The sequence below is a fragment of the Anoplopoma fimbria genome, chromosome 16 (genome assembly GCF_027596085.1).
Source record: "Anoplopoma fimbria isolate UVic2021 breed Golden Eagle Sablefish chromosome 16, Afim_UVic_2022, whole genome shotgun sequence".
Lineage (NCBI taxonomy): Eukaryota > Metazoa > Chordata > Actinopteri > Perciformes > Anoplopomatidae > Anoplopoma > Anoplopoma fimbria.
This window is the reverse complement of record NC_072464.1, coordinates 418,397-435,899: the sequence shown is the minus strand read 5'-3', so window position 1 is coordinate 435,899 and position 17,503 is coordinate 418,397. Positions and strand designations below refer to the sequence as shown.

Below are 17,503 nucleotides of genomic sequence, written 5' to 3'. Positions count from 1 at the left end.
CCATGCGTTTCCTTTTGTTTTCAAAAGGTTGACCATCCAATAAAGACAAAATGCCATCAAAGTAGTGATTAGAAATAGCAACTTTGTATAATGCCTTGTTAGAAATACTCAAGCAAGAATATGTCTACATGCAAATATATTTGATTGCAGCTTAACGGCTTGATCGCAATACTTAATTTCCTCATTCTTGGCAGATTTACATAAAACTCATCCATTTCAGGTTCAGAGAAAAATGTATTAGCAAAAAAAAAAGTTGTTTGCACCGAAAGAAACAGACATGTCGAAAGTGACACCTTATTCTAAAAGTGTACAGATGGGATCCAACACAAAAGAACTTTGAAGCAATTATCATAATCTCTCTCTCTCTCTCTCCCCTTCGTTTCCCCTCATGATTAAACATGGGAGAGTTAAATCAGACGATTAGCATGCTGTCAGGGAGAAGTCTAACTGCTGTTGTGTTTCACAGTGTGAGAGACAAAGCGCTGGCCGGCACGCCGACAAGCCTCCCCGGCCAGCTACAGTAAACTGGTAAACACACGTCTGTTTGGCTCAGCGGGGGATGACAAACACCCGCCGAGGAGGCAGGGATGAGAGGGCCGGAGGAACTGAGGAGAAAGCCTGTTTTGACTCTTTGGCTTCTGTGTCTCCTGGCGCCGAATGTCCAGAAATCTGGGGCCAAACAAGTCATTCTGAAAGGTATCGGCGCAACTGCCAAAAACAGAATGGATGGAGACAGAAGGACAAGGGAGGAGGGGGGTAAAGGGCAGTTCATTTTAGAGAGGGAGGTTGGACCATGTACTCACCTTCAGTGTTTTTAGGTTACAGGGAGGAAAGTGGGTGAACACTGCAGCTTTTTTTCCAGCAATGGCTTTAACAAAAACATTTTTTTATTTTAGTAGGCATTGGTACAGAATAAGAAATGAAAAGGTGTCTTGGCTAAGTTTTTTGGGGGAATACATGGGACAGTTAGTTACAGTGTGTGCTCCGTGGTAGCTAACATACTAGCATCAAAGGGGCGGAGCCTAGCAAAAGCTCGATTGGCACAATTTACGGTCTAACCCCAGGTCCGATTCTAAGTCCACCATCTGCATAATTTGGAATTTTTAAAAAAAAAAGTGGGCAAGTGGCTGAGATATGAAACCACGGCCTCTTCTGAATGACAAGGGACATATTTGACAGGAACCCAGTCAACTGATACGCTCATTTTCTGTAAGTGGTTTAACGTGAGCATAAAAACCTGATGGAATTAGCAAGCTAACATTAGCTAGCTATTTAGCATGGCACTTAATGCCTCATCTACACACTCTTGTCACATCCTAGGAAAGCTCATTGCTATCACCAGATAATCAGTCATCTACACTTATTCACCAGAGTTAGTTTTTTGCTGATTGATTTCCAGTCCACAGAAAGGAGGACAGGCTTGTGCTGTGATAGTAATGCTACACACTGGCTACGGTAAAATGAAAGACGATAGACACTGTGGGGAGATGCGCGGAGGGGATGTGATTAAGGGCGTTAACATTCTTTTTACATAAATTTGGTAAGCAATGTCAGTATTAACACTAGCATTGATGTGTTTCATCAAAGTGCATGTTAGACCATTTAGTTTATAGATAAAAACATGTTTTAATTGTGTAGTCACTCTTTTACGTTAAGTTCTGGTTCTATTCGGTTGCAAAGGACCCGATTTGTCTCTGTACCGCTGTAAACCAACAAGAATGTAATCCTATTTTTCATGCCCTCACTCTGTGACATTTGGAGGTCATTGGTGTGAGTTGATGTCTGTCCGCTAACAGACGTCTCCCTGAAGCGCTCATCGCGGCTGATCGTCCTGGCCGCGAGCCTGCCGTGCCGCACTTTAACCGTGCCGTGTAACCATGCCGACAGGATTGGGCCGGGGTCCAGGAAGACAGTCGGCTCTGGAAGCTGTCAGCGGCAGCTCCGTTTGACAGCATGCAAATGTATGCAAATGAAGAGGTCCAGCCATGACACCTGCACACAGGAGGAATGGACCATGCCCTTCCCAGCAGAGGACTCAGGATGGTGGGTGCAGTGCACAGCACACACACACACACACACACACACACACACACACACACACACACACACACACACACACACACACACACACACACACACACACTTATAAACGCAAACATGCCGCAATCCTCAGTACTGGTTAGTGGTTGCCTTTACTCGTAGTTTACAAATTCAGAATTATAAAAATATTATTCTGATACAAACTGCCCAAATCCAACCGTTCTTCATAAACCTTTAGCCAATATTAATTTTAACACTTGTCATCTCTTATTTTAAAACCTTAACCAAGTTGTTTTGTTGCCCAACCTAACTAATCGTTCCACAACGTAATCCCCCCGGTCATTGTGGGTTTCTGCAAGCGTGGTATGAGGCAAATATGAACAGTTTTCATGAAACGTATTTTGGATAAGAAACATTGACATTCAACCTGTCCTGTGGTTTGCAGAAAGGTAAAATGCTTATTTTTTTTCTGGCGACTGGGTTTGAAAACAACATATGTTTGAGAAGCAAAAGTAGGACAAGTCACGTTCTGATACCAGAACATCTAGCAGGTTGCATATGTTATATGTCAAAGTGAATATTTGACTAGTTATGAAACATTCAATTGAATACTGATGCCTCTATATGGCCTACATATGTAAACATTACCATCAGGGAGAAGATTTCTACATAGTTAATCTTGATGCTTGTCATCGATACCACCAGGTCGGATTCCAGCCAAATCAGATGAAGTCATCCAGTTTCACCAGAAACTCCTTCAGCTCAGATTCCAAAGAGGCCTCCGGCAGCAACCAGCCCATCCTTGGACATACCCAGATCCAGCTTTGCTGCCGCCTTACACCTGTAGTCGGAGGTCCAATGGTAGGAGGATAGCTTGCTGCTCCGCTGGGAGCATGGGAGAACCAGACCCGGGACAGTGAAATTAGAGGTTTTCTTAAGGGTATCTTGTGCTTTGAAACACTATCACTTTTTTCTAAAGGGACCACCAAAACTGAAAAGTTCCTCTTCATAGCTTTAATCTGTTGTGAATTTGTGCGGCTTTGTACTTAGGCCAGGTCTCTACTGTTAAAGAGCTCTGTAATCTCACTGGGACTTCCATGAATACAGATGAACTGATGTTGAGTTTTAGAGGATAGCCCAACATTTACTGAGCGTTGAACATTTTTGACCTGTGAAGTCAGGTTTTGTCCTGCGCAGACTATGAAATTGTACGTACCATAAGATAGATAGATAGATATTCTTTTATTTTCGTGTCATGCACAAAAACGTGCCCAACCCTCATGGGTTTACAAGACACCAACAATACAGCTGCAGTGGATCCACATCTCATCAGGTCACATTTGATTACAAAATAACAGGTTGCTTCACACATAAACACACTAAATGACAATCTATCAAGTACTTGAGATATTTCACTCTTGAGCAAACTGTTGAACCAACAGACTGTACAGCTGATCGACTACATGACCTCCCTTTCTTTGAACCCTGGTTCAAGTGAGACTTACACCCTTTCACAAATGTTAACAGTGCAAACAAAGTATCCTGCTTATTGTTTTTAATTGATTGACCAGAATTTGTGGACTAACTGTGCTCACACTGCTCTGATTTTGTCATTGTCAAGTCTAGACTGATAAGACACTTAAAGAAATGAATCACACTTGTTCCTTAATGTGGGGCCATATCTACTTTTGGCTCTGAGTCAGCTTCTTGGATTTCTGGATCTGAACATATTCAATGTCAATAACGCCACTGGGAGTTATTTTCAATAAACTCTTTATACTTGCAAAGTTGTAATCCGTGCTTTAATATTGACAGGAAACGGTGCTGATTAGAAACCCTTCAGTAAAGGAGATTGTTGGATATCACAGAGTAAATTCTGTTAACCTCCAGCAGTTAGAAGACAAACCCACTGTTTATCGGTGTTCCAGTGCATCCTGGTTGAGTTTCCCCCTCACTTTCCCCCTGACCTCTACGGCAGCACAGCCAACACACGTTCTCCACCTTTTAACTTACGATGGAGTGTTTTTTTTCCAGGCTTCAAAGCAAAGGCGTTCGGGTTTATTGTTCAACGGGTCAAAATCATGTACCAGTGCAATAAAAAATGCACGACGCCGCTTGGCCTCTCCTCGTTCCTCTGAAGTGTTTTGACTCCTGCGTTGACCCTGCCGGCTGGTTTTGGCATTCCAGCAGGCTGGAGGAGAGGAGGAGTGAGCTGTGGCCCCCAGCAATCCCTCTGCACACACACACACACACACACACACACACACACACACACACACACACACACACACACACACACACACACACACACACACACACACACACACACACACATACACACATACACACTGTCCTTGGGTTGAGGTGTCCAGGGTTTCTGCTGGTCAGCAGAAAGAGAACGGCTGTGTGAAGGCACAAGTTGGTCTGTGTGTGTGTTAAGGGGGAGGTGGTAGCTGTCAGAGCAGCCCTGAGTGTGTGTGTTGTGTGTGTGTGTGTGTGTGTGTGTGTGTGTGTGTGTGTGTGTGTGTGTGTGTGTGTGTGTGTGTGTGTGTGTGTGTGTGTTTAATTTAAAAGTAAGGAGAGGTGGGGCAGCCTCTGGGATGGAGCTGAAGTCTAGTGGCTCTGGTCCAGACCTTGTACCATGTAAACTGACTGCACACCCAACCCTTCAAAAACCTCATATTTAAAACACACACACACACACACACACACACACACACACACACACACACACACACACACACATACACACAAACAAAGACTCTCCCCTTTGCCCTTGGCTGTCTGTTTTGGTGTGTGTGTGAGCAGATGGACAGGTCCATGGACCCTGAGGGAAGAGGAAAAGACTGTGCTTCTCCTACACTCAAAAGATACAAACAGTACACAAGACGATTCAAGAATAATTACAAAATCACAACAATAGAAGCAGTGTTGTTACTTTCGGCCCTGCTTTGAAGATATAAGTCTCCAATTCTTGCTAGAACTTGCAGTCTTTACACGCCGATGAATGTAATGATGAGTGACGCCAAGTACATAAATATTAGTTTAAAAATGAGCCACCAACTTTCGTTTATGGGGGGGAATTGGTTTTATACCTTTAATAAATACTACCAATAAATGTTCTGTAATGAAGTTTAAATTTGAATCATTTTAACAGGGAGAAGCGGCCTATATTTAGAAAGTATTAACAGGCAATAATATGTATCACATCTTACTGTATATTGTTTTAAAGCTACTAAGAGGAAGTTTCATTTAGTGGTTATTTTAGCAGTCACTGTGGACAAAAAACGGTCGTGTGTCCGAGCACCAACTACCCTTTAAAAAACTTCTAATTTTACTACAGCGGGGTCGAACACTCTACCCTGCTCAGTCTTGGTTCTGGTTCTCCCGTGCCTCCGTTCCCTCCAGCAGGCCCGGCAATACGGCCTGGTTCTCCAGCAGCGTGGTGTCAGTGTTGGCTCCTAGCGGCAACCGGCGGAGCAGCAAAGGTCAAGCTCTTCTCCTGGCTGGAGTAGGAGCCACTGCTTGCCGAGCACGGAGCTCTCAATCTCCAGCCGGACTTTCCGATTGTAGGTCAAAAGCGGAACTCAACTGGACCGCAGTGGGCTGGTCGTTGCCAGAGGCCGCACTGGAATCTGAGCTGAAGGAGTTTCTGGTGAATCTGCATGCTAGAGTCCAGTTTGGTTATAAATTGACCTTGTGGCACTGATGACGAGCAGTATTAAGAATAAATATCTGTCATCTCGCTGATGGTTTTGTTTACTTATGGAGGCATCAGTTTTAAATTGAGACTGTTTCATAACCAGTTAAAAGTTCCTTACAGTAACTTTAAGAAATTAAATTTGGCCTGAGTGGATTGTAATACAGCAACCACAAAAATTACTAAATTAATTTTGTATTATCTCCCTACAGCACTCACATTCAAAAATAGAATTTCACGAGCACCAAGCTGGTAATAGGATCACATGACTAACATACTCTTTAACGCAAACAATATTTGAAATGAAAATCCCCCTCGGCATCTCTGTCCCTCTCCTCTGTCCTGATGATTGATGACTCAACACACAGTCAGTGTTTGCCTTCTTCAGACCACTCTACACTCTCGTATGGAGAAGATATTTATGGGTTTGCTGAACACTTAAAACCGAGGAGACTCTCTCGTCTCTTAACGGTCCATAGACCCATGATTGATGCAGACTTATTGTATGTAAAGTTTTCGAATAAATGGCATTTAAATTCAATTTGTAACTTTAATATATCTCATAATGTTTTGTACCCACCATGGCATTGGGAAATGTGTGTCATCTAATTTGTAAATTATGCTTACAAAATGAATTACTCATGTATGTTCAGAGTAATTTTTTAGGAGCTAATACAAACTTTGCAGCTAGATAAGACGAAGATTTTCTTTTAAATAATCCAATATTCGATAAAACAGACGATGGTGTTTTCTACATTTTTTACTCCCGGCTCCCCCTCGTCCTAATCTGGGCCATGTTCACTCATGCGGCAGTAACAGTGAAAAACTAACCCGTCTCCAGGAGCACAATGGCGGTTGCCCCCCTGCCCCTCAGACTCCCCACATAGACGGCGCTGTCTGACAAGCCCGCCTGCCAAACAACTCAATTAAGCAGAAAAGGAGGCAAGAAAGAGGAGCCCAAACACAGGAGCGAGAGAAAGGAAGGGAAGAAAGAGGACAGGAAAGCGGAGGAGGGAGAGGCTCTGGTGGCTGTCAGGCTGCGTCGACACACCCAGCCGACGTTTGGCGAGAGCAGCGACAGAAACACAAAACAAGAAGAAAAGAGAACTGATCTGTGATGTGTTAACTGGAATTCCTGCTTCCAAGGCCACAGAGGGTTCAGAGGGCAAACTGAGGGCCGGGGGTTCATTACCACAGCGACACACACTCGCACACACACATTTTTAAAATGACCGTACCCATGTTTTTACTCATTTTCAAACTGCATAAGTTTAAGTTTGGACACAACATACACACCTGCCACATATTTAATGCTCCATGTTTTCTGGCACATAATTGGATAAACTGTTTAATATCATAGTGAAATGAACTGCACTATTTGCACATGGAGCCCTCTTTTGAACATGGATGGACTGTTATTAGAACATCAGGTTTACAGGTTTAAGTAAAGATTGTATTCTGTCGTGGCAGCTGATAAAAAAAAGGAAAAGTCCTTTTCTAATGTTTTTTTTTTGTACTTTGGATTGCTGATTAAATATTTTAATATTAGAATTTGTTCAAATATGGATGTGCCGCAGACAGGTAATCAGTCCTTTAGTTAACTGATATACCCTACCTTGCATGCTGGGAAATGAGTGGATAATCAGAGGAAAATAAACTCACTTAAGATGCCGTGCAGATGTTTTACATCAAACTGCACATCTGCATTTTCATTGAGCAATAATAAAGCACACATAAAAAGAGCAGACACAATGTTTATGTGGATTTTATAGGGACCTCAGTGCCAGGGACAACAAAAAAAGTGTTAAATATTGTCTTAAACATCCAAAATCTTTGTGAGTTGGGAGAAAATGTGATATCTGAGAGCACTGTAACAGATTCTGGTATGATACCAAGTAAAGTGACACATTTTTGAGTTGCAACACCAAATTTGAGGGAGAGCATTGGGTCCAACCCTGAAATTCCCCTGAAACTTGGCTCCTTAAAAGAGTTCAGCCCTGAACAGAAAAGCAATTTCTCTTTCCAGTGGAAATAGTAGTTGATATAACTTTTAATTTGCCTAAAAATCCAAATCCTTCTCCTCCATCAAAGTTCTCTCTTGTTATCTGTTTTAGAACAGTTTACTTTTTCTCTTACTTACATCATTTTTTTATATAAATGCTTTAAAGATTACATCTTACTCTAATGGAGGAGAGGGAAACCAGAGCTTGATTTATGTTATTATGCACATAGCGTCTAAGTGTGAGTGGCTGCTCAATGTTTTGCTGATTATTTCATCACCTGCAGTGTTAACAAGTGAAAACAACCAAATTCAACTTAAAATCTGCCTTAAATCACCCCTAAACCGTATCTTTTGCCAATCCTTAGGTATAATTTCAGATTTTCCCAAAGACAAAGCGACTCCTGTGACCACACACCATCTCAGCGCATCTTTTAGCCGGCCGATTGGGGTAATGAGGGGACGGTTGATGGTGGCCTGTAAAGTTGTAATGAGGACCGCGGTGTGAATAGGACAGAGGGCAGGAATGGGTGGGAGAGAACACGATGCTTAATGAGCGGGCCGGCGGGCTCAGCGGTAACCCTGTTGTATCGGCTCGGTATGAGAAAGAAGGGGTGACAGAGGGGACCGGGAATTTCAGGGTGGGACAGCACAGGAGGGCCTGATGTTATTTAGGGAGGGAATGAATAAAAGCTGGGTTAGAAAGTAAATGGGGGTCCTGACCAGCCCCTGTGCTCCGCTCATTGTGGGGATGAAATTTATGGCTCAGGACTTCCTAAGCCAAGGACTCCCCACGTTGACTGGTTAAGTGCTATGAAACGGCACGACAAAGGCCGGAGGCAAACAACACTCTGAGATGAGAGGCTGCTAGGAGAGGGGACAGTGGAAGACAATGTGTACGGTCCACATTAGAGACACATGTTGGAATATAAAGTGACTGCTTGGATACACACAACAACGGCTGGAATCCAGATGGATACATAGAGATATAACAGTTCTTTATTTTAAAGTGTGTAGGATTTCAGCTTGCAAATATTTGTTGGTCTAAAAACCTCAATTTTGTGGTGGCAGTTTGGCATGGAGTGTAAGAACAAAGCTCAACCCATGCTGCTTCTTTACAGTTGATGATTTACAGAAATCCGTATATGAAAGTATGCAATTAAATGTCCTGGTTTTCTATGCAGAGTCCATTAGTTTTTTAATATCAGGACACCTCAGTGTGTAATAAGGTGCTTCTAATGACCAGACAAGAACATTAACATTGACAACACTTTTTATTTTCCTTGTTCAAAACACAACAATACAGTATGAGTAAGGTTAGGCAGCTGAACCACAGATTGTGGTTATGGTTAATAAAAAGGAAAATATGTTTATATCCAATATGAACATTATTCTTTGGCAACAGTTCCTCCAAATTAGACAACAAAGTACTTATTTTGGAGTTTCCCGCCAGAACTTTTTACCATATGCAAGTTTTCTGATCTGCCATTTGTCAGTTAAATGATGCTAATAGTCAACATATCCTCATGCATACGGTCCTTTCAAAGTGAACTTCTGTCTTCACACGAAACTACTTAGTTCGTTTTAGGAAAAGATTGTCCTTTGGGTTAAAATAACAACAAAATTGCTCATTTCAGATGGGGAACGAACAGCGTTCTCCTGGCTGAAAGATCACTGGTTGTTGGACCCTTTCTCCTCCCCTTCTATCCTCTTTGTGTGGGATTTTGCTGTCTTTATACTTTCCTCATTCATGATTATATGGATAACATACAAAATGATTTTGTGGGATAGCTACGAATTTCAGTTCATTTTGTTCCATAGGTTTAGAAACAAAACTGGATGAGACCAGCCTGTACTGGTTGAGGTTTGGTCAGGTTTAGGCACAAAAAAGACTGGTTACACCTTCATCATCCTGGTTAACAAATAACCACGTCGTTGAAGTTAGTTAATGAATAAAGTCATGGTTTAGATTAAAAAATATATAATTTAAAAATAATGGTTGGAAAGAGGAAGCAAGCAGTGATCTCCCGAGTTAAAGTCTTGCATTTGTTGTGTTTGTGGTTGATCCATCCATCCCCCCAAATCTCCTCCCTCTGTGGCTCTATAATAATGTCACCTGCCAAACCATCATTATTCCTTTGGCCCAGGGTTTTGTGGCATGAAAGTAAACGTTGTTTTTGCTGAACTTGCTGAAACTAAAGATGCCGTTGTTTCTCTTTGGAGGACAGTCTCTTACTGGGAAGCTGGGCTTTGACCATCTACCACAGGCAGTGATTTGTTTGTAGCCAGTTTAATCCATTGTTATGTTAAGTTTCAACAGTACTAGCTGGCTGAATCGTAGCAGCTGTAGTGTGTACAGTTGCTATGGTAACCTGCCATGCCTACTGTACAGTAGGCGCACTGATTTGAAATGCTGGTTTGACTATTGAGGTGGTCTGTTACAGCCTGGATATAAGGTTGAATGGTCATTTCATTGCAATTCAATTCAAAGTACTTTGTTCGTCCTTCAAGAGGCTATTCAAGGCAAGCAAGTCGGCAAACAGAATCTACTTACACATTCACTTACACATAACATTGCTGCAAAAAATCAGTTATTGGGCAGCAATTCTGAGAAGTCTATTTATACAAATTTAACTGAAATAACAAATTTCCACTTTACCTTTCATGTGGCTTGAACTACACTGGACTCCCAACAGATACATTAAAATAAAAGTTTCTTTATAATAAGGTTTTGTTTAATAAGGAAAATCTTGGAGACACAATCGTTATACATTGTCTTAAAAAAACTATGCATAGACTTAAAAAAATTATACAAAAGTCATCCCTTTCAATCATCACTTATGACCCATTGGAAGTGTGTGGCGGTATTTGTATCTGAAAAGTCCCTATAGTATATTTTTTCTTACTTTTCCGTATTCTGGTCTGTAAGTCAACCTCTATAAAAATGTAGCGACCAGGTGCCAGGATGTAAACGCCCAGCAAAAATGAAGCAACAAAATTTGTGATCAAAGCTTGTTCCAAAACGAGAATTAATCTGGGGCTGGTTTTTGAGTGAGACCATAAGAAATCAAATTAAATGGAGGTAAAAATTTAAGAAGATACCAAGATGCATTAGCTGATTATTGGTGAATTCCTTTCTATGCTTGTAATTAATTAATTACGTTTACATTATTTTTACTCAATAGTACTTTACATTGGTAACTCATACCTGTTAGTGGCTCTTTATATTCTTTGGTACCATTTGACACCTGACTTGTCTGCACAGTATTTATTGTTGGTACAATGTTCTCATGCAGTCCTGTTGGTCTGTAAAAATACTTATCTGGCTAAACAGAGGAAAAAGTAACATTTCCAGAAAACAATTACACATGTTTTGGATGTGCTGTACCTTTAACGAGAGTTAGAAGCATTCAGTGCTGAGTCGCAGTGAACGGTGTGGGTGCATTGGTGTGTGTGTGTGTGTGTGTGTGTGTGTGTGTGTGTGTGTGTGTGTGTGTGTGTGTGTGTGTGTGTGTGTGTGTGTGTGTGTGTTGTCTCACAAGCCCTCCTCGCCCCATTGAACAACAGTGATGAAATGGAGATGAGTTAAAGTGCCAACACAAAGACTGACCAGACCCCTGCGTCGCCGCGACAATGAAACCACCAAACTCGAGAAAGTGAGAGCCTCTTGGAGAAACCAAGAGAAAGGGCAGAGAACGAGAGGGGGAGAAATTAAGGAGCTAAAAAAAAAGCCGAAACCATCCTGAGAGCAGGAGGAAATGGATGGCTGGGCAAAAGGTGGCCGAATAGAGAGCACCCCGGAGAAAATAGCAAGGTAGCTAATCCCTCCAGAGATAAAGCAGCTATATGTAAATGACAGACGTGAAGTTGGGCCATCTTACTTTGATCTATGAATCAGGCTCCCCCTCCCTGCCTCCCCCTCCTCTCCTCCTTCACTCCCACCCTCTTCTCCTTCCTCCTTGTTCCTTGTAAGAAAATCAAGCCTTATTTAGCTTAATCTCACTTAATGGCATCCAGCTCCTCTTTTGTCCACCCCGATGCTAATAGATTCCCGTCCTTTCACACGCCACCATTCACATGTCCACCCTCCGTAATCCTCTTATTCCGGGGTAGCAATTATTTTGAGTATTTTATCAGCATTATGATTATGATTATTCTCATTATTATTATTCATGCAGACTGAGCTAAGGGCCAGGTTGCGGCTGAGAATATCCTCCCTCCCGCCGACGCCTCTTATTCTCGCCAAGAATGAGGCTGCCCGCTTTCTTCCAGAGGGGTGGCGAGTTTGCAGGAGCGAGCCCCCAATCAGCGTGACACATTTTCTGGGCGTTTGAACATATTGTGGAGTGAGTGTAATGAGTAGCACCGAATCACCCGTCCCGGCTCCTCACAACAGAGAAACATCAAGAATTTGAGGACGGAAGGAGAAAGAGGGGAGTAATGATCAAAAGGCCTCCTTTCTGCGAAGCAGTAATTACACGGGTGGGTTTTGATCTTTTGCTTGTTGGGGTGATGAATGGGGGGAAGAGATGAGGACTGTTTCACTATTTTGGGGCGGTGTGGAGGGGTGGACGGTGAAGACCTGACGAACGTGATGAGCTCGCCAACATTTTTACAGGGGGATCACTTTTCAAGGTGCTGTATTTGCAGGCAACGCAGTACTTAGCAGAGCAAAAATACTTTTACAGTAACAGTGCCAGAAAGTGACAATCAAAATGAGTTGTAATGGTTTAATTTTTACAAACTGTTGAGTCAACTCTGTCTCATAGAAATGAGAACATATATATTTCAGGAGGAACGTAATGGGGCCTTGATTACAATATTTCATTATAATTAGAACATTAACATATATAACATTAACGTATCTGGCAGGTAAAAAATGTTTATACTGAACGTCAGTAAAATGTTCACTGACAAAATATGCCAAGTGCATTCACAGCACGTGGTTAAGGTCATGGTGAACACATGTGGTGTTTATTAATCATTTGAACAAAACCATGATTTGTCACTGACCTTAACCAAAGGACTTCTGTTGCATAAACAGAATCACATGAATACGTCTGGTGTCAAAATCCTACGTTTCCAATTCACATACCGTAAAGAAATGTAAAGCTTCATTGAATCGTAAAAACGTGGCCTATAAACATAATCAAAGCAGCAATTAAGTTTCTCATTAGAACGTACAGAAATTGGAAAAACTAATTATAAAAGCAGCATTTCTAGGACACAGTGTTGGATGAAAATACCATAATTGTAGTTCCTGGAATTCCTATCTTATATAAAAACAAATATGTGTGATGTGACGTCACTTTGTGTCTTCATAATTAATAGATTGCTTAATTACACAAAGCTCCCTAAAGAGCAAGCTGGAGTATTTTCTACAGAGAAAGAAGGAGTCTGAGAGGAAGAACGTCTGACTTTTCTAACACAAGCCAGCCCACTTCAAACCAGTAACAAGAGCACAGACAAAGACACCAATATAGAAATATTTCATGTGAAAGTGAGAATGGCTTTTTACTGCTCTTAAATATAATATTATACTTTTTATTTCACACAATTTCGATATTGGGGCCCACTCCAGTTGTGGGCCCCCTAAAATTGTGACCATCTTTCAACCAACAAGCTACACCACTTCAATTTAACAAACCAAACACACAAACATTACAGCTCACACTTTTATCAAATAATTATCATAGTAGTCAATTGATTCTCTGCTTATGGAATGAGAAGTTATGAAGTGTAATGTATCGCTGAACCAATTATTTTATTTTCTTCAGAAAGAAACTGGCTTACCAAATACAGAGTAGATCCATTAGGTTTAAAAAGCTCAAAGGATAATTGTGAGTTATTGCAGTAAAATATTATAAACAGGTTAAAAATGTTAGAAAAATAACAATTCATATAAAAAAAAAAAAGATATAACAGTCATGAAGTCTATTCTTCAACTTTAAAAGTGTCACTTTGGAAATCTCGGAGCCGGAGTGGAGTGGCTGAATCTGGGCAATCTGCAGACACCACAGGGGCACAGGGGCCCTCCTGAGGCCCCTGCAGAGCCCCAATGCACAGGAGCCAGCGCAGCCTCCATGGGGCCCGGAGACAGCAGTGGACATTTGGCAGCAGACGACGATGGAGCGGAGGAAGAGGAGGAGGCTGCTGTGGTGAGGAGGGACTCCTGGGTGAGGAGGAGCTGACTGGGGCCCGATATGAGGGGCCACCCTCCAGCGAGCAGCAGCCGTGGGATCGGTCCTGCGTTGACCCCCATCCCGACGCTCACCTCCCCCAGCAGCCGCCGCATCTCCTGCAGGGACGAACTCAGGAGGAGGATGTAGTTCCTGGCAAGAACCAGGGTGGAGATCTTGGAGAGCCTGCGGCCCGGAGGAGCTCCGGGCTGGTGGGACTGAGGGGGGGAGGCGGATGACGGAGAGGTGGCGTAAGGCACCATGACCTCCCTCAAGGCGTCCATGGCGATGTTCAAGTCCTGCATCCGCTTCCTCTCCCTGCTGTTGATCTTCCTCCTGAGCTCCTGCTGCTCTTCGGCGCTCAACTCCCGCTGAGGTTTGGTTGGTCTTTGGCCGTTCTGGAGGCCAAGCATGGGCGCCGAATTTAGGTGGGAGCTCAGGTTGAACCCTGGAGGGCAGTGGGTTAAGTCCTGGACTGACCGGGGGCCACAGAGAGGTAGAGGCTGCTCCTGGGCCCTGATCACTGGGTTCGACAGCACATTCATAGTCTGTTCAGAGGTGTGCTCTCTTCAGGGTTGTAGCTCAGTGTACTCTTCTTAAAAAATGTCTTCAGAAAAAGATAAAAGTTTGAGAGACCATCTAAAAATAGCCAAAGCAAAAAAATCCACAAAGTGCAAAAATCAAACCTCCATTCCCTCCACCTGTTGATCTCTCCTCTGCTTGTAGAAGACAGCTGCCATCCAGCACAATAAAAAAAGTCTCCAAATGTTTTTTACTTTTGGCTTCAGAGGTTTCTGGCTGCACAAGTGAGTGAATGAGAGCTTTCCTAAAGTGGCAGCTCAGTTTTATCTCATTACCACAGCTGCGTGTGGTGAGAATGACAGCTCACACGGTGGAAAAGTGAGCTAAACGCTCCCCTCACACCCGCCCCACCTCAGCTCAACTCCTCCCAGACTCACGATGTGCTCTTTAGAAACACATATATTCATGTGTGACTTTTATTATGGTTTTTAGATGCGATCAGACATTAAACTTAAAGAGGCAGTTATACAGGTTGTACTGGAATTGCTATATTGTATATTGTCTTTTTGTTGCTGCTATCTTTGCCAGGAAAGTCATGTTAAAGAGAGTTTCAATCTAAGTGAAGCTCTGTACGTGTTAAAGGGAGTTACCAAATATAAAACACACATACAGTTTATTAAAATCCGATAAACAAGCAGAATTCAAACACATCAAATGCTACATTTACAAGAAGCATTTGAACGATCAAAGCAACATTTTTCAAATAAAATGAATTCATTTTTGTCAGTTTTTTGTAAGTTATTCTATTTGTGAGCAAAATTGCATTTCTAAACAGTTTAACTAAGGTCAGATGGAACATTTGGATTATCTAAAGTTGAAAAGAAATTGTGTCCAGGTATTTGCTGCAAAGTTTTTTTGGGGGTTGGTTATTTTTTACATAAACAGATTATGCAAAGAATCACATAATGGGATGGACGACAGGTGGGCCACAACTTTAACTGTGACGTCTTTTTTGTACAATTTTACTTTTTTATGACCAAATTCCTGCAAAATTAACGTCACTCCCATCAGCCTCAGCTACTAGACTTAGGTGCTAAACAAAAAATGTTGCCATGCTAACACACTAAAATAAGGTGTTGAACGTGACCCTTAGTTAAGTCAATGTTAGTTCCCGCCCCATATTGCAAAGCATGCCTCTAAGGGCTGTAAAACAAACAAAAGCATTAGCAACAATAGCAAAACATAAATGTGTATCGAGATAAAGTACACACAAAGCATTACAAATGGAAAAATGTGTCACACATATATACAATAAAAACAGTAGCAGACTAAGCAAAAATTGGACAACCGTAGTTATGTATTTTAGGGCAGATGTGTTTTGAGTTTACTTTTGAATGACTTTTGAATCATTTGAATGAATTCGAGTGGTAGTCTTTTGAATTTGTGTAGGAAGATTGTTCATACCACCTACCGATGTTTTATGGACTAGCAGCTAATCATCAACTAGTTAGCTTTGTCATTGTTAGCAGCGCTATGCCTAAAAGCCACCAGTCTAGCTGGAGACTCTTGAAAACGCCCGACAACATGAGCAACGCTGCTTTTACTTTTTCTTTTGTGTGAAGTTAATTGAAAGCGAACACAAGCAACACAACACTGTGGGCTTAATGGAACGCACCTCTACAGCCATGTAACAACTTGGAAGCCATTAAAACCACTAGCACGTTGTTGTGTGACGGAGGGCAGGTATTAGCAGCATTAGCATTGGGTGTTAATCGTGTCAGAGAACAGTTTTGGCAAACATTGAATGGATGCACCATTGTGTGCTGGGACTTAATTGATGGTTTCGAGGTGGAGGTCATTGTTTGCTTCGTTCTGAGTGGGCCACGCTAACCAAATTGGCTGGCAGAGAGCTGGGCACGGTTCCAGACAGCCAGACAACAGGCCAATTGACTCCAACCACAGGTGAAGCTGGCTTGGGGCACCGAGCAAGGCTGGAAACCTCAAATGTGCCATTCATGAGCCACAAAAAAAAAGACCTCAGCATCACTTGGTCGCACAGGGAGCCTGGCCGTCCTCCTCCTTTGCAAACCCCCCCTCCCCTCCCCCTCCTCCTTCTTGTAAAAGCCCATCTGAGCTGGAGAAAAGAAAGGCAGGGGGATGAGGGGAAGGACAGCACCGTCACAAACAGAAAGCAAGTTGTTCACGATGAAAGCAGAAGGAGACGCAGGGGAGGAAGACCCTCTCCGTTCCCCCAGCCGCTCCTCGCTTGTCGCTCAACAAGTGAAAGATGTGTGCGGAGGCGCTTCCCCGGCCCGCCAGTGGCGCGTTGGCCTCCGGCTGGTGCTGTGATTGAAGCTGAATGGAAGGCTGCAGACGGACAGGAAAGGGAGGGCCCCATGAAAAGAGCCAGGCGGATGACCCTCGCACCTGCGGGAGAACAGAGTGCAGGCAGCCAGGATGAATGTGTGCATGTGTGCGTGTGCGTGCCTGTGAGCTCAATTCGATTTCTAGTGCCTGTCTGACAATGAGGGGTAATAAACTGAGCATTGAAAGAAAACAAGCCGTGCTGGTTTTGACTGTGCTTTGGGATTTGGTTTGGGTGTCAAAGGGGGGTAAAAAAAAAAAAAGGACACCTGCAAGGAGGCCCACATACAGAAGTCAGAAAAGGGGAGAAAGAAAGAAGCTGGTGTCTACCAGAAAAGCGCACCTCCCCCACTTTTTTTTTTTTTTATTCCCCCCACTTACAAGGGGAAAGAAAAGTGAGCTTGATTTGGGGCCACAGCCCAGCATATCCGCCTCCAAGCTTCCAGGCTCCTTTTGATGAGGCTGGACCAGGGCAGGAGCACCGGTGGCTTCAGGGCAGGGGGAAGACTAGTGTCTTTATGGTGGAATGAGTACTATCCATCTGGGCAAGGCCCTCCAATGGTGGGTCTGCACCTGGGAGCTAAATGCCTCGTCTGTGTGGAGCCATTTCCTGCGGCTGACAGACAGGAAGACACCTCGGCCAAACTCCTGGGTCAATCTATTCCCCAATACGGGATGAAAAATACACCCAAAGTGACA

General features: G+C 42.9%; 1 protein-coding gene across 1 annotated transcript; it reads right to left on the bottom strand.

Annotated features, from left to right (window-relative positions):
- Positions 1 to 13,695: 13,695 nt before the first annotated feature.
- Positions 13,696 to 14,490, bottom strand: olig1 (oligodendrocyte transcription factor 1). Its single transcript, XM_054615977.1, has one exon. The coding sequence runs from the start codon at positions 14,461 to 14,463 to the stop codon at positions 13,696 to 13,698; it is 768 nt and encodes a 255-aa protein (XP_054471952.1). The 5' UTR covers positions 14,464 to 14,490.
- Positions 14,491 to 17,503: the final 3,013 nt, after the last annotated feature.

Bases quoted from the DNA above. Each gene is read 5' to 3' on its own strand.
- olig1 (XM_054615977.1), bottom strand. From the start codon at position 14,463: ATGAATGTGCTGTCGAACCCAGTGATCAGGGCCCAGGAGCAGCCTCTA.